Source organism: Eretmochelys imbricata, chromosome 4, assembly GCF_965152235.1.
Source record: "Eretmochelys imbricata isolate rEreImb1 chromosome 4, rEreImb1.hap1, whole genome shotgun sequence".
In the NCBI taxonomy this organism is placed as follows: domain Eukaryota; kingdom Metazoa; phylum Chordata; order Testudines; family Cheloniidae; genus Eretmochelys; species Eretmochelys imbricata.
In genome coordinates this window covers 47,222,097-47,240,122 of record NC_135575.1, presented here as the reverse complement: position 1 = coordinate 47,240,122, position 18,026 = coordinate 47,222,097, and the positions used below count along the sequence as shown (strand labels likewise).

At 41.0% G+C, this 18,026-nt stretch overlaps 1 protein-coding gene across 1 annotated transcript; it reads right to left on the bottom strand.

Annotated features, from left to right (window-relative positions):
- Positions 1-2,448: 2,448 nt before the first annotated feature.
- SLC25A31 (solute carrier family 25 member 31) lies at positions 2,449-16,775 on the bottom strand. The gene is made up of 6 exons (XM_077814433.1): positions 16,559-16,775; positions 12,866-12,993; positions 7,754-7,871; positions 5,103-5,257; positions 4,700-4,825; positions 2,449-2,649 (listed from the first exon to the last, which is right to left on the bottom strand). Exons 1-6 carry the CDS (start codon positions 16,773-16,775, stop codon positions 2,449-2,451), a joined length of 945 nt encoding a protein of 314 aa, XP_077670559.1.
- Between the last annotated feature and the right edge of the window lie 1,251 nt (positions 16,776-18,026).

Genomic DNA, 18,026 nt, shown 5'->3' with positions numbered 1-18,026 from the left:
CCATACAAAATCTTAGCAGATTGTAAGATTTGACTCTTGAAGTCTGAGATCTGAGTCTGTGTATGACCTATGAACCTTTTAAATGTATATTTTACAACAGCAGGATTTCAGCAGACACTCAGCTTTGTGTGAGATTATCATTATGTCAGTCTGGTTTATTTGATTTTGCCATTTCCAATAATTCACATGAGCAGTTTCTCGTCTTACTACTATGACAGTTCTTATTTCATCATCCCTGGATCAGTTTTCTTTGCCAGCAGCTCCACTAGTAAGAACTGGTTGTACCTTGTAATTCACAGCTATGGCATCATTTTACATATATTCTATTGTTTAAAATTCCAGTGGTATTTGGAACACGCCTTTTGTAACTATATTGCATCAAAAGCAAATCAACTTTGTCTGATTCACCTGTGCATAGGGTTCTGAAAGGAAAAGATAGAGGCAAAGCTCAGTAGAAAAGTGATGTGCTTGTGGCAACATTTGTCTGGGAGCAACCATGTTTTTCCAAAGACATTGCTGCAGTGATCACAGAAAGTAGAATAGTGCTGGTTTACTTACAAGCAACTGGAGTTTTCTGAATATATTATCTCCACAAATCCCCGCTTTCGGTCACATGCTGTATCATGTATATTCAAAACCACAAAAATTCATAAAACTTATTACTGGAGCAGATACAGTTCTACATATGTTTCCTTTCCTTTTAAAGAAAAAGTGGAATTCAGTGTAAAAAGCCATCTTGTTAATGCAGTGTTATAGATGAGTGAGATTCATCCCTACTGAGGCAGAAAGGTGCAATATAAGAGGACCTATAGTATTTCCAATAGACAAACTGAAGTCAATGGGATTATCCATCAACTTAAAGTTAGGCATGCACAGAAGTGCTTTGTGGCACCAGGCCATACAGTCAGACATTAATTATAATGCCATGCACAGTCGTACACAATAAAACCATGTGCAAGAGAGAGTTATAGTTGCAGAAATAATTATAACCTTCAATTTCTAGATTTCTTTGCATTCAAATTGTAAATCATAATATTGCATTCACATATTTTGCATTGACTCAGTTGTAGTGTGATCCTGCTGTTTCTTGCTGCTAAAGAAAGCCTAACAACTACATGGACATAATTCTTTTCATGAGCTGCAAAATAAACACTTTGGCCCAGATCACCTTCTGAAGATTCACATGCAGAGAGGTCATCTGGGTGAAACTTCCTCCTTTTCACATGGAAGAGGAGACTTCCCATTCCCTCCCTGGCCCTTCACAGACACTCCTACTCAGGAGCTCAAGGGATTTCTGGGGTCTGAGGGACTGGAGCAAGGGAGGAGGTGGTCTCCACAGCAAGCTCTATGCTCAGATTTCCATGTGGAAGTCACAGTCAGATTACCTATGAGATGAACCCCCTTCTCATTAGTCCTACATGAAGTTTCTATTGAGCAGCAATTGGACCTAGATCAATTGGAGATCTAGGCAATGGCAGAGTGGCTCCTGTTGGAGGAGGGAGCCAACAGAGCAGTAGCCATTTCTGCAGGACTTTTCCTGGTTCAGAGGAGAAAGAAGGATTTCTAATGGAAACATGGGGATGAGGAAAAGGAAAGTTTTCCCTCCCTGCCAGGTTTTCTGACAAGTATGGTTAGAGCGTTTTTGCTCAAATAACGTACTAGTTTATTTTTTCCTAATTTTTCTGATGTGATTATGCATAAAAAAGAGATTATTTTAAAAAAATTGAACAGTAAAAGAAATCCAACTTTTTAAAAAAGTTAATGGGCTCAATTTGTCCTCATCATCTCACAGATATCATTTGCATTCCCCTGCACCACTGGAGAAACGCACCCAGAAGAGAAGGGCAGATTTAAGAGCAACACTGCCCTTCACCAAGGGAGAGCAGATTTCAGTTCTTTCAGAAGCTGTACAAAAAGGTGCTGTAAACTGCCTAGGAGAATGAACAGACACATCTCCTGTATGTCTCTCCACAATCCATTCCAGACAGCCCTGCCCACTTTGTTAGCTGTGCCAGCCAGCTCTGACACACGGGAGAGTATCAGATATAGGGCTATTTGCACTGATGCAAACCCACTCCTCCCTTGGCAATCTTTCCTTTATTGGAGGCCTACAAGCTGAACCAGGGAGGCAACTAAGATCATTAAATGTAGCATTTAGTCTCAGTAATTATTCTTTGATGACAAAGGGGCATCCTGAAATATCTATATTTCATAGGTGATTATCTTTTTTGTGTATCATGCATGTTTTATTTCTCATTATAAAAATTGAAAGTTCAGTATTTTAAACAAAAGAGCACAATATGCACAATGATTTGGGGGAAAACAAATAACTCTTCAGTTTTTATTACAGCATTAACGGGACAATAGTGAACTACTAACATGTAATCCAAATGATGAGACTTGAATCATTATATATTATACAAGCAAAATAGATTCTTATCCATTAATTTAGTCAGATGATGAACTCTTCGAAACATCCAAATTGAAAAGTTCCTTAATTTTGTCATAAAGTACCAACACTAACGCACCTCCGGTTCCACGAAGGATATTGGAAAAGGCACCCCGAAAGAAAGCCTTAAGTCCCTCCTGTTTGTATATCTTGAAAAAGCAGTCAATGGTTCCTTTATATTGACGTTCAGCCTCTCCACTCTGCATGCAAATAATAAAAACAAAACATTCATGCAATACAGTGAGGAAAATGTTTATGCTTAGCACACTGCAAATGTGTTTTTTTCTTCCCTCAATAGTAATGAACGTTTAGGTATGATAGTTTGGGAACACCTTTTCCTCAGTTTGCTTCCTGTCAAATGCGAGAACTTGAATTACTAAATACTTCTTTGATGTAATGCTCATTTAGCTAGTTCTCCAAAGCTACATTTAGAAAGGCTGCAATCCTTCTTGTGATGCTTCATTTCAGGTTTAGTTGGCAAGTGGATAGTTTAGGAGTTAAATGAGCTCTCTCCTACCCTAAGGGTGCCTTGAACCACTCTGACACTATCAAAACTTCTGTATCACATCTTTTTTTCCTCCTTTAGTGCCACTGAATTCTTGTATAGCAAGAAGACCTCAATTCTCTATTAATTAACAGAGGTCATCCAGTGTATATATATTTACACAAAATTCCTTTAAAAGAGTGGTAAGGTTCTGACTCACATAAAAACCCAGAACCACAGGGTGGATGACGAGGAATGGAATCTCTGCTCCTGTGGCTCAGTCTGTCAAAAGGTGGAGGATTGAGTCAATATATGTTCATCCTCCAACCCTACAAAAATCCCTCTGCACAAACTCAGTATGAGCAGGCACCCATGAGTTTCAACGGGTGAGGGCATGGGTGGTGGAGCCAGAAAACAGCTGATTCAGTATCCCCTGAAAAGCCACAGGGATTTACTGGCCTAAGGGATAGACCCTATAGAGGGACAGTATTGGAAAAGTGTAATCTAAACATGAGTCATGCAGTACAGCTTCTTCTCTTCATAAAGGTGCTGTAACATATGAAAGTGAAGCAAAAAGGAAGACTTGTTAAAGGTTTGCAGAGGCCTCAGTACCACATTCATTGGGGATAGTTATAAGTGATTACAGCTGAAGGAGAAAGCCTCTGAGCAGTGAAAGATTACATAAATTTGTCCGACTGCTTGTCCACCTGTCAGTAGTGACAAGCATAACTCTCTCTGTATCTTCTCTAAGTGTCGTCATAATGGAAAATCATAGAAGTTTACTGATCAAGAAAGCATACCATGCAGATGTTGTGCTTCTCCATCTGATTGAAATGTTAATATAAGTTGTGGACTGGCTGCTATTGTAGACTTGTATATTGCAATATGCAATATAATAGATGTAGCAGGAGGCATAATAGAGTTGCAAACACTATTACCCTATCTGTACAGGATCTGAATCTACTTCAATATATTCAAAGGATACTGGTGGAGGATATTGATGTTGAGGTAAGAATTCTTCTCATTTTTAATAAAACAACTAACTTGCATTGGAAGCAGTAACAGTACAGTCCCCTAGTTACTCCAGGAAGTTGCCTTCAGAGCCAAATTTATTACTGGCTGGAGAAACAGAAAGTATTGTATCAAATGCTTGGCATTAGTGGGGTATTCTGAAGTGCCCGAGCAGGTTAGGTGCCTAACTCCCATTGACTTTTGATGCATCAAAATTTTCTTTGATGCTATGAGAAGAGCAAGTACTTTTTAAACTTTTTGGAACCGCCATCCTCTGTTCTAATACCAGATGGTCAAAGCCTCCCCAAAGATCTAGGGAAGGAGTTCCTGTTTTGTCAGGAGCATATTTAACATTTTTACTTTTTGGTTGAGGATAATTCCTGATAGTGAGGATTTGTTCTCGGAAGCATTCTTAAGAAGTTACTTCAATATCTTAAAATACCTGGGCTCCAAGGAGGAAAGAGAACGAAGTTCACTAGAAAAAATTTAAAACTATCTCGAATGATAATATATATTTGCCTGGATAATCACAAGTACTTTGAAGGAATCAATCACTACATATCAGGTAAGCTGTCAGTAAGAGGGAGTAGTCAGACTTTTTCTTCAGTTCTTTGGGAGCTGTCTCATTGACTGCAGCTGATGAGAGATTTTTTTACCTCAGATGAAGAGTGCGATAAAGTCATGTAATAGTGACATACCAGATTCTTTTAATCCAACATGATTTTCAAAAAAGAATAGCAAAATATATTGCTTACTTGCATCATCATACGCCTTCTGACAGTGTCAAAGGGATAAGACAGTATCCCAGAGAATGTAGTCACCGCTTGGGCAATGAGAAAGGACAATACGAATGGTGTTTGTTTTGGATTTGGCAATAGCCCCTATAAAGAAAGAGAAAACCAACAGATGACCATGTAATTTCTGATCATCTAAAGTTAATGTCAAAATCAGTAGGTGTAAAGTGTCATTTTCCTAGATTTCTTTTGTAATTACTGGAGAAAGATTATTTGAAATTTTATACATCCTTTGTAAATAAAAAATTAAATATAGTTTTGAGTATTTAAAATTAAAGACAAAGAAAAAAATTAACATTTTTATTAATTCCTGATGAATACTTAAAATATCTTATAAGCATGTGCTTTTATCCACAAGAGTTACCTTAATTGTGTCATAACATCCAAAATAGGAAGCTCGGTACACAATGATTCCCTGTACTGAAACACCAAACCCCTGGTACAGGCCAACAAGTCCGTCTGACTTTGCAATTTTAACAATACAGTCACCAAGGCCCTTGAACTGTCGCTCAGCAAGACCTAATATAAAATAAGTTTTCTATTAAACAACATGCATATTTGTGTCTTTGTCAGAACTGCTTTAAAAGAATAAAATTTTGCATCATTTTGGGCCAAAAGACATTGCTAGACAGGAGAATCCATTAAATTTCTCTTTCACACAGTAGAAAAACAGAGTGCTGACAGGGGAAGGAAAAAGTACTCCTCCTCTGCCGATATGCATTACTGTCCAGAAAATGGTACAATAATATCTTCAAATTATCCAAACTTCCCAATCATTAATTAAAGTTAGCTGATTCTAACTGTTTCTTCCACAAATTCAACATTTGATCAGGGCACACAGGAGAATGAAACACAGACCCAGGGATGGATTTAAAGCAGCAAGCAACAACTTTATTAACTTTTAAATTTAATGGAAAGAGGGCTATCCATCCTCTCCAAAAAAATCAGACATTGACTAGTGTACTGTGCAGTGTTAAATGGTCTTCATGCCAAATATCCAATATTCAAGGTTGGCCCCTTTCAAGCTAACCCTTGGATTCAGCCCACTCTGAATCCTCTTGCCCTTTCCCTGCAAAGGGGAATGAGGGTGTACCTGCAGGGTACCTCTCTTTGCAAAAACTTAAGGCTTCCTATTCTCCCTCCAGGCTAAAAGGGCCCAACAGTTATCTCCTGATAGTCATATTTATCCTCAGAGCTTATCCCTTTCAGCCTTTAGCCTGCACTGGGTTATTGGATGTAGGTGGTGACAAAATGACAAACTCCGCTTTTTAATTCCTTCCTTCCTCCTAAAACCAGGCTCCCAGAATTCTGTAGGGAAGGTGAAAAACCCACCAGACAGGCCCACCATTCTCTCCTTAAGGAGGAAATTCCTTCCTGATCCCCAAAAACTCTCAATCTGGTCAGACCAACAGCTTCCTGATAACATACCTCAACTATGGGCAGGGAGGGCACAGCAGCAATCGGGGCAAGATGGCTGCTGCATGCCCAAGAACCCAGCACACAGCACGGGGATGGGGAGGAGGGGCGGGGGGCACAAAAACCCAGGTTCCTCTGTCCTCCACAGCTTGGTCAATGGACAACAGAGAAACGTCTTTTCCTCTTATGTCCCCCAGACCAGACACAATTTCCATATATGTTATGAGCAGGGAGGGCCCCCTAGAGTGGCTGAGCCTGCTCTCTCTTTCTCTGGACGCCAGTACTTGCCTATTCCATGATGATACAATCAAACATTCCTCCCATTCACCCCACTGAGACATGGAGAGGCATTTTCAGCAAGTATAGAAACATGAAGCTATTTTACGATATAATATGCCTAGGCCCTTCTTTAACATAACTCTATTGTGTTTGTCAATCATTTTCCAGCCTTCAGGGTACCGAATCCTCAGACAATTAAAAATAGCAGTTTGGACATTACTGATGTTTATTCTTAGAAATCTTGTTCTTTTTCCAGCTTAAATGGGAGCTGCAACCATTTAGCTCTCCACCAAACTGTAACATTTCACACAGGCTGTCTACGCTGCCTTGCAGTTTGGACTCTATGGGGGTGTGAATAGCAGTGAACTCCCCCCTGTGGATGCGGCAGGTGTGAATTAAAAGATTCCTTGTTCACATTAAGGTAATACTCTTTAATGAGAATGAGGAACCTTTTAGTTCTCGCCCACAGAGTCCACACGGAGGAGTTACAACTGTGCAGCACTTTTGGTGCGCACTGCTACTCACACTCCTGTAGTCATAACTGTGGAGCTTGGTAGACAAGCACATGGTCAGAACACCACTGCAGTCAATGGAGTGATGCTGATTTACATAAATTGTGAATCTGACCCTCTGATTCTAAGGGAACATTCTTGGTATTCTGTTGACCGTAGCCACATTACTGAAGAAAAGTAGCAATTTGGGACATAGTGATATGGCACCCCAGTGTCAGTTGTCCACTTTTCTTCTGGAGAATAAAATCTAAAGGGGTATGTGAGTATACATCAGAGCAGAACTTAAACATCTTTAATTTAGTCTTTTGAGAGACTTCTAAGACACATATCTAGGGACACATGCTACCTTTAAAGGGAAGAGGGTACAAAATTCCCATTGATATTCTTTGTGTGGACCAGAGGTGCCCTGTGAAGTCTATGTCATTAGAGTTATAGGATTACAAAAATAAGATCCTACAATTGTTGACATTTATATCTGGCAAAATCCAGTGGAGTAGCTTAATGTGAATGTGAAAAATTAAGCAATATATAAAGGCAAAACTGTTGAAATTTAAGAATTATGCTCTGTAGTTGTCTCCAAAGATTTCCCCCTCCACACACTTTCTCTCCCTCATTTTCAATAAAGACCATACTACCCTTAAATATATTTTTATGACTTTTTAACTGTTTGGGGCATTTTTCTAAGTAATGCAAAAAACTGTAATGCACACAGCTGAATAATGATTTGGTTGTAATATACGGATATATATAAATAATCTGAAACACATCTAGGGAAGAATTAGAAGGGTAATTTAAGAGAATTCACTACCTTTCCCAATGTCAGCAGCTAATCGAGTTCGTGCAAAGTCTAGTGGATATACTACACACAAAGATGTTGCTCCAGCCGCTCCACCAGAAGCTAGGTTTGCAAAAAACCATTTCCAGAACTGAAATACAAAAATTACTGCATACAGTTATGAAAATATAGAATTACAACCCCAGCATAGTGATCTCCCCTATAGCTATTTAAAGAATTAATGAAAATTATTAGGGCTGTCTGTGATGTTGCACTCCATATGAAAATGGAAGCTTTATGAAAACATGCTTGTAATGTGAATATAATGTAACTGGAATATACTTTATGCAAAAGGTCTCTTGTAAGGTATCATTACAAATCTTATAATCTACTGAGTGTGTTCATCCTGTTTGTATGAATGTATCATTCTTGTATCTAAAACTAGAAATAAGAAGTGTTACTCTGAAGTCCTATTGTAATTATGCAAAGTGTGGGCCATTAATAGTGGTTTAGAATCTTGATGGCTCCCATTAACCAGGACAATTGGTTGTAAATGGCTCTGTTTACTTGTAAGCCTTCCTGTGTTCATGTGAGTCAGGCCAGAAAGAATGGAGGCTTAGGATCTCACAGGACATGTGACTGTGTCACTGGGTACTGGAATCCATCTCAAACCTGGTGCTTTTCCATTTAGAAGGAGGGGTGGGGACCCAGAGACAAAAGATTCCCGCCTTGTGTCAAAGCTATAAAAGGGGTTGGAACAGAACAAAGGGGGCTGCCTGTCATGAGAAATCCCCTAGTTACCACCTGAGCTGACACAAGGACTGTACCAGGGGAAAGGATTGGGCCCAGACTAAGAAGGAGTCTAGTCTGTGAAAGAAGCTTACTGGAACATCTCTGAGGGTGAGATTTACCTGTATTCAGTTTCTTAAATCTATTAGGCTTAGACTTACGTGCTTTGTTTTATTTTGCTTGGTAACTTACTTTGTCATGGGATAAGAGGGAAGATCCTTTCATGGATTGAGAACTGGTTAAAAGACAGGGAACAAAGGGTAGGAATAAATGGTAAATTTTCAGAATGGAGAGGGGTAACTAGTGGTGTTCCCCAAGGGTCAGTCCTAGGACCAGTCCTATTCAACTTATTCATAAATGATCTGGAGAAAGGGGTAAACAGTGAGGTGGCAAAGTTTGTAGATGATAGTAAACTGCTCAAGATAGTCAAGACCAAAGCAGACTGTGAAGAACTTCAAAAAGATCTCACAAAACTAACTGATTGGGCAACAAAATGGAAAATTAAATTTAATGTGGATAAATGTAAAGTAATGCACACTGGAAAAAATAACCCCAACTATACATACAATATGATGGGGGTTAATTTAGCTACAACTAATCAGGAGAAAGATGTTGGAGTCATCGTGGATAGGTCTCTGAAGATGTCCATGCAATGTGCAGCGGCAGTCAAAAAAGCAAACGGGATGTTAGGAATCATTAAAAAAAGGATAGAGAAAAAGATGGGGAATATCTTATTGCCCTTATATAAATCCATGGTACGCCCACATCTTGAATACTACGTACAGATGTGGTCCCCTCATCTCAAAAAAGATATAATGGCATTGGAAAAGGTTTAGAGAAGGGCAACTAAAAGGATTAGGGGTTTGGAATGGGTTCCATATGAGGAGAGATTAAAGAGGATAGGTCTTTTCAGCTTGGAAAAGAGGAGACTAAAGGGGGATATGATAGAGGTATATAAAATCAGGAATGGTGTGGAGAAAGTGAATAAGGAAAAGTTATTTACTTGTTCCCATAATATAAGAACTAGGGGGCCACCAAATGAAATTAATGGGTAGCAAGCAGGTTTAAAACAACTAAAAGGAAGTACTTCTTCACTCAGCGCACAGTCAACCTGTGGAACTCCTTGCCTGAGGAGGTTGTGAAGGCTAGGACTATAACAGGGTTTAAAAGAGAACTGGATAAATTCATGGAGGTTAAATCCATTAATGGCTATTAGCCAGGATGGGCAAGGAATGGTATCCCTAGCCTCTGTTTGTCAGAGGGTGGACATGGATGACAGGAGAAAGATCATTTGATCATTACCTGTTAGGTTCACTCCCTCTGAGGCACCTGGCATTGGCCACTGTCGGTAGACAGGATACTGGGCTGGATGGACCTTTGGTCTGACCCAGTATGGCCATTCTCATGTTCTTATGTTCTGTCTGTTATTACTTGAAACCACTTAAATCTTACTTTTTATACTTAATAAAATCACTTTTGTTTATTAATTAACCCAGAGTAAGTGATTAATACCTGGGGGAGCAAACAGCTGTGCATATCTCTATATCAGTGTTGTAGAGGGCAGACAACTCATGAGTTTACCCTGTATAAGCTTTATATGGCATAAAACAGATTTATTTGGGGTTTGGATCCCATTGAGAACTGGGTGTCTGGGTGGTGAAGATAGGTAACCCGCTGAGTGGTTTTTGGTTAAAGTCTTTAGTTTTGGGGGCGTCGGCCAAACCTGGGTCTGTGTTGCAGCAGGCTAGTATGCCTGGCTCAACAAGGCAGGGTTCTGGAGTCCCAAGATGGCAGGGAAAATGGGCTCAGAGGCAATTCCAGAACGTCAGGTGACAGTCCCAAGGGCATCTCTGTGACCAAACCCAGTTAATGAAAATTATTAGGGCTGTCAATTAATCACAGTTAACTCATGTGATTAACTCAAAAAAATTAATCGCAATTAAAAAAATTAACCATGATTAATCACACTTATAACAATAGAATACCAATTGAAATTTATTAAATATTTTTGGATGTTTTTCTACATTTTCAATATTGATTTCAATTACAACACAGAATACAAAGTGCACAGTGCTCACTTTATATTATGATATTTGATTACAAATATATGCACTGTAAAAATGATAAACAAAAGAAATAGTATTTTTTCAATTCACCTCATATAAGTACTGAAGTGCAATCTCTTTATCGTGAAAGTGTAACTTACAAATGCAGATCTTTTTTGGTTACATAACTGTTCTCAAAAACAAAACGGTGTAAAACTTTAGAGCCTACAAGTCCACTCAATCCTACTTCTTATTCTGCCAATCGCTAAGACAAACAAGTTTGTTTACACTGACGAGAGATACTGCTGCCTGCTTCTTATTTACCATGTCACCTGAAAGTGAAAACAGGCATTCACATGGCACTTTTTTGCAGCTGGCGTTGCAAGGTATTTACATGCCAGATATGCCAAACATTCGTATATCCCTTCCATGCTTCGGCCACCATTCCAGATGACATGCTTCCATGCTGATGATACTCGTTAAAAAATAATGCGTCAATTAAATTTGTGACACTACTATTAAATTTGGGGGGAGAATTGTATGTCTCTTGCTCTGTTTTACCTGAATTCTGCATATATTTCATGTTATAGCAGTCTCGGATAATGACCCAGCACATGTTGTTTGATTTAAGAACACTTTCACAGCAGATTTGACAAAACGCAAAGAAGGTACTGATGTGAGGTTTCTAAAAATAGTTACAGCACCTGACCCAAGGTTTAAAAATCTGAAGTCCCGTCCAAAATCTGAGAGGGATGAGGTGTGGAGAATGCTTTTAGAAGCTTTAAAAGAGCAACGCTCTGATGCGGAAACTACTGAACCCAAACCACCAAAAAAGAAAATGAACCTTCTGCTGGTGGCATCTGACTCAGATGATGAAAATGAAAATGCGTCAGTCCGCACTGATTTTGATCATTATCAAATAGAACCCATCATTAGCATGGAAGCCCTAAAAATTATCTAAAGAATCAGATAATGTTACAAATTAACATATAATAAATGTTCATGCAAGGCTCAGAGAGTATGTGTAGTAGTATTTCATCCGTATCAATTTGACAAGATTCCATTTCTGTCCTCCCATTCACTACAAAATATTTATCAGGTCTTCCCATGATTTATTTTTAAATTTTGAAGAGCTTTTGTAATTCTCAAGAGCAAGCAAAAAAACACTTTATAATATATTAGAATACAGTTCTGGTCAATGATTCTCCAAACCCACATTACTGCTGGCCTGATGAGACTTTCTGATGACGGTACAACTGTGCACCAACTCCACTGGTGCTCAGTTGGTACCACAACAGAAAAAAAATCCCTATATCTCATGGGCCAAATTGAAGTCAATGGACTTACATCAATTTGGTTCAGAAAGTTTAAGAGGTGCAAGGAAAAAACTAACAGGCGGGGAACAGATTAAAACATTTTGAGTCAGATTGGTGAAAATTGGCTTAATTCCATTGATTTCTATGGAGCTACAGCTAACGATCTAGCACTTTAATTCCCACAACCTCTTTTATTGCTTTCAATAGATATATACATATTTTAACAGGTTTTAGCTCGCAAGGGAACTATAGCTTTTAGTTCCTCTTTAGGTTTTCCCACAACACAAAACATATACAAGGGCATCCCAATGGACTGAGCTTCAAAAAAAGAACACACTGATTGTTTAAAAATGTGCTAATTTTTAGAGAACTGAATCCTGAGCATTGTTTCATTTATAGAAATGTTTGTAAAATTTGAGTCCCAAAAACATGAAAATGCATCCCAGCTGGGTACATTTTTATGAGAAGGAAAAGAGATTTAAAGAATTGTGAATTCAATGTAATTTACACCAAGCATAGCTCAGATTTTTTCCATTGTAAAAAAGTGAACTTGCAAATTGAAATTTCTTATATATTTATTCATTTTGAACAAAAGGGACCAGATTAAGCATTACCATGCAATACAAAGAGACGAATCAGAGAATAGTGCATGTCCAGAGTTCTTTCAGGTCAGTACCAACAGGAAAGCCTGAAGCTGGAATTGTTGCTGGCACTGAAGAAAAAGCTGCCAGGAAGAGAAGCAGAGAACACCATATTTTTTTGAAATTACAGAAACCCACTACAGAAATCCTAAAAAGATAATGTAAGACAGATACAGATAAAAGGGATGTTTGAGCTATTTTTTTCACATGAAACAAATTAGATAACTAATTTCCTGTCAAACATTTAGATTTAATCAAATCAGCATTTTCCATTGGAAAATTTTCAATCCACTCTAGGCCATACCAAAACAGGTTTACTTATTAAAGTGATCAAATCTGCTAGAGCACATTCACCTGTTTGTCTTTATCCACTCCAGATATGAAAATCTGTTTGTATTTGTCTTTAAAAGCAAAGTTTAGAGCCTGTGTTGGAAAATATCGGATAACATTTGCCAAATTGCCACGCCAGAAGCTCAAAAATCCTGTAGAAGAAAACAGATTATTAAATTACATTTACAAAGTTTGTATTATATCACCCTGAATAGATTATATTACATTACTGTTGTTTCTAGTTTATGATGAGTTGTAAAAGTGGCCAAAAAAATTCCGATGGCACTGGAAATCTGATTTTTTTTCTAACATTAACCAACAGATGTCTGTTTTAGTAGGCAACAATGAGAAATCTCAACTCTTGAGACCATAAGAGAAATGACAGTAACGCTCAGAAATGCTGAAGGTTCCTAACTTCCTTACCTCATAAATAAAATTTGGGATACATATTTTTAATGTATTTAAAAAAAATCTCATAACTCTTTACTGGGATATACATACCAATCATGTTCTTTATCTCATTTAAGTGTGGCTGCATGTGTATTTTAATCACCACAGAAGGAGCTCAGGCTCCATGTACATGGAATGGTGAAATGTTTATGAAACATAGTGGGAACTCAGCATGTACAATGACCTTTTATCATTAGATTCCTGAAAACATTAAAAAAATTATCCCTTTGGACAATATAATTAAGTTGTTAAGGAGACAGGCAAGTGTGTCAACTTACAGCACTACCAAGGTGCAAATCCTGTCGGATGTGTGTAATTCTATTTGACATGTGGAGAAATTTGCACGCAGTCCATTTGCACAACGAGTGCCTCTAACCAATGCTGTTAGTTTTCTCAGGGCAATGCTGCCAAAATGACCCCCACAATACCAAGATAGTGTCCAGCAGAATGAAGCTTAACGCTTTCCAGGAGGGATGGGGGAGGAGCGGGGAGCTGCGTGCTCAGGGGAGGAGGTGGAGAAGAGGCGGGGCAGGGGTGGGGATTTGGGGAAGGGGTTGGAATAGGGGCAGCTAGGGGACGGAGTTGGGGTGGGGACTTTGGGGAAGGGGTTGGAATGGGGGCAGGGGAAGGGGTGGAAAGAGGCTGGATGAGGTGGGGCCTCATGGAAGGGGTAGAGTGGGGGCGGGGCCGGGGGCAGCAGGGGCAGGTGGTGTCAGCGATGCGGCCCTCGGGCCAACGTACTAGTCCTCATGTGGCCCTCCTGGTGATTTGAGTTTGAGATCCCTGTTTTAAGTTTCTAACCTTCCAACGGTGAACTAAATGTCATTATTGTCTTGCTGGCAATCTGGATTACTCCTGACTGTTGCAGTTCCACAAAAAACTTTAGGGTGGAATGGGACAAGCCATCACAGTATTGCCAGCTTCAAGCATTCAAAAATCATGAGTCAGGACCCAAAATTTCATGAGATTGGCTTAAAAATCATGAGAATTTAAAAAATAGTAAGTTTGGGATTCTTTTTATTAGCCTTTTCAAGTCTTTAGATTTCATGCTTTTGTGCTTCTCTCTCCAACGAGCAGGGTCAGGGACTTCCTTTTCAAATGAAAGTTGAGACTCACATAATTACATGACTCCAGGAGACACGGTTTCAAGAAAAAAAACAACAACAACATGAGAGTTGATGATCAGTTGGTCTCAATATGAAGTCAAAGGGACTACATACATATTTAAAAGTTAATCGTGTTCTTAAGTATTTTGTTGGACTGGAGCAAGAGTGCTCAGCACAGAAATGAGCCATAAAATTGAAAGCAATATGGATATAGGGACTGACAAATTTATCAGAGATCTGCCTGCTAGAATCTGCTCGGAAATATGAGGAGGTTGTGAGAAGGCCACTAACAAGAATCAGGTAAAACCTTCAGTGCTTTAGCTGTTGCTCCTGGCTTTCTTAATCACCAGCTGAACAGTGAAACTGAGGCTACGTTTACAGTGCGCAATTTACAACAGCATGGTTGTGCCCCTCCAGGTCTCCTGGCAACAAAAAAATCCTACCCCCAATGAAGGGTGGTAGTTCGTCGATGGGACAGCAGCTCCCACAGCCAAAACGCTGTCCACTCCGGTGCTCTTTGTCATTAAAAATGTTCTCATTCAGGGGTGTGTATTTTTCACACCCCTGAATGACAAAAGTTTTAACGACGAAAGTGCAGTGTAGACAAAGTCTGACATGCATCAATTCAGACTTGCCTCACTCATCTAGGTTGGTTTGGGATGGGTATGAAAGTCCATTCACAAAGGGGAACCCTCAAAGCTTTAGGCTTCCCAAATCCCTTTTTTTAAACGTTGTTTTTATGGGTATTAAGATTAGCATGCCAAATAGTTGCAACTATTGATAAGGGAAGAATATTAAAAATACCACCCAAACCTAAGATGTCTTATGCAACCCATATTTACGAACACACACTTTTGCTATCACACCATGTAAAGATGTGTCTGTAGATTAAATGAAGTGTCACTTCTGATTTTTTTATTACTTTTTTGATTTATAAAATACACTCAATTAAAATTGCTGAGCGTATGTACCTAATGTTATTGAAACACAACAGTGTTTCCTCAGAAAAATACAATAACAGTGATCAATTGAAAAAGAAGAGTCAGTTAGGGAATCCTCAACTTCATTCCAGCAAGAAAAACAAAAGTTAGGGTAGGACACGGTGAACTGAGGCCTGGTGGACAAGGAAGTGGGAGGGGGCGGCAACAAAATGGGGGTGGGTTTGGTGAAGAAGTGCTTGGAGTGGGGGGATTGGTGGTGAAGTGGGTGAGGCGGACCCTGGAGCAGCAGGGAAGGACTGTCAGTGCTCTCTTCTTACCTTGTATTGTGGCTGCTGCCTGCTCCACTCCTGCTAGCTGCAAGCCAGCAGGGGAGCAGAGGGAGAGAAGGCAGCCTGCACACCAGGCGTCACATCATCATCTAGTGACAGGAGGCTGAGCTACAAGGGAAACCTTGCCAAATGTCTTCAACTATGCTGGATGCATGAAATGCCAGTAATAGCATGATATGAGTGATAAATGCAGGAGTGTAATGCAGAAATAATAGCATAATATGAGTGATAAAAGCAGGAGTGTAATGCGAGATGCATAACTCCTGCAAACCCTAGAACTGGAGGAGGGTGTGGATCGAACAAGATTGGGTGTGGGGAATCCAGACAGTGCTCCATGTAGAATCACACAAAGTAGAGCACTATGGGGGCAGAGGGGTGTACATACCCTGCTCATTGGGGAGGCGCACAAAACGGGGGGGGGAAGGGTTGCTGGGGGTCCATACCCCGCTCCTTGGGGATGCGCACGAAGCAGGGGGCAGGGGTTGCTGGGGGTCCATACCCAGCTCCTTGGGGATGCGCACGAAGCAGGGGGCAGGGGTTGCTGGGGGTCCATACCCCGCTCCTTGGGGATGCGCACGAAGCAGGGGGCAGGGGTTGCTGGGGGTCCATACCCCGCTCCTTGGGGATGCGCACGAAGCAGGGGGCAGGGGTTGCTGGGGGTCCATACCCTGCTCCTTGGGGATGCACACGAAGCAGGGGGCAGGGGTTGCTGGGGGTCCATACCCTGCTCCTTGGGGATGCGCACGAAGCAGGGGGCAGGGGTTGCTGGGGGTCCATACCCTGCTCCTTGGGGATGCACACGAAGCAGGGGGCAGGGGTTGCTGGGGGTCCATACCCCACTCCTTGGGGATGCGCACGAAGCAGGGGGCAGGGGTTGCTGGGGGTCCATACCCTGCTCCTTGGGGATGCGCACGAAGCAGTCTATCATGCCCTTGTACTGCTGGTCAGCGCGGATCTGCTTGGATGAGGCCTGCACCTGCAGCAGCAGCTTCACCCGCTCGATGGGCGCAACCGTGGTCTTCGAGACTGCGGCTGCGATGCCCCCAGCCATCAGGTCTGCCACGAAGGAGATGGGGTCGAAGAGCTGCTGGTTCTCCGAGGCCTGCATGGTGCAGAGAGGAGGGGGCAGCAGCACTGGCTGGGATGGGGCAGGAGCTCCAGACAGCAGGCTCCTCCCAGCAGGCCAAGGCCAACTGCCACAGCTCAGAACCCACCCCTGCAGGTCACATGAGCTAACCACACGGCAGCCAAGGGCTAGAGGCACAAAGGGAGGAGCCACGGAGAGGGGCTGGAGCTAGGTGGCTGGGCCTGAGACCTGGAGCCTGGAAGTGAGGAATTGGAGCTGGGTTGGCCACAGGCTGGACTAGGCAACAAGGACTGACTAAGGAACCAGGGTTGGGGAGCTCCTGAAATCATCATAGTCGTGCCGGGAAAACCTTTTCCTGCCCAGCAGAGAAAGCTTCAACCAATGATCAAAGGTTCCCTGGACAGCACAATGCTTCTCATGTGAAGCTGCAGGAGCCAGGCATCATGTTAACTTGGAGATTTACAAAGATCAAGCACCCAAGGAACCTTAACTCTGCTCCTGAATTCGTGTTTCTGTTTTAGTGCCTGATCCAATTCCCATTAAAATCAATGACTTTGACTTTACACTGCAGCAGTGTTTTTGTGGGGCACTCTGGAGCCTGCTGTGATAGTACAGTGACCTCACCAGTACCTAGATTAATAGAAAAACTCAGAAATAGATAGAGTGTAGGGAATTTGTCACCATTTTAAAAAGTTCTTAAATGCAGCAGAAGTGGAATGTGAAGCAGATTAAAGGGCAATTTGGGTGCCTATCTAGGCGCTCAAGTGGAAGTTGAACACACAGGAATTTTCAAAGCTGGTGTTTGTCTGCATCCATGTTGCCTGAGCAGAAGGGGCCAGATTTTTAAAGGTCCCTAAAGGTGCTGCTTTTGAAAACCCCATTAGGCACCTGTGTGCATTTTTAGGCACCTACATACCTTTTACAAATCTAGCCCCTTGTGCTCAGTGGGCGTTTCAGAAGCACCCATGCAAATTTCCTGGATGCTCTGAGCTGAGGAGCAATGCCAATTAAATGCATTTTAGCATAGGTAAAATAGCACTTTTCATATGCTAATTAGACGTAGGTGCCCCGTAGTGAAAGGTGTAAAAGCAGGATATATTCGGACACTATTGGGAGGTGAGCAAAGTCACCCTGTGAATATCAAGCATAACAATAATAATAATAATTGGCTGCTGTTGGAGCCAGGGTACTAGACAAGCTGGTCAGAATCCACGTTTGTATCACATGCTATTCTGAAAACTCAAGATCACTTTCTTAATGATCCCTAGGTTT

What these genes read in the sequence shown, in the direction of transcription:
- SLC25A31 (XM_077814433.1), bottom strand. Translation starts at nt 16,775, where the DNA reads ATGCAGGCCTCGGAGAACCAGCAGCTCTTCGACCCCATCTCCTTCGTG. An exon ending in GCGCATCCCCAAGGAGCAGG is followed by an intron (nt 12,994 to 16,558) that starts GTATGGACCCCC and finishes TTTCTTCTACAG; the next exon opens with GATTTTTGAGCTTCTGGCGT. An exon ending in GAGTGGATAAAGACAAACAG is followed by an intron (nt 7,872 to 12,865) that starts GTGAATGTGCTC and finishes TTTGTATTTCAG; the next exon opens with TTCTGGAAATGGTTTTTTGC.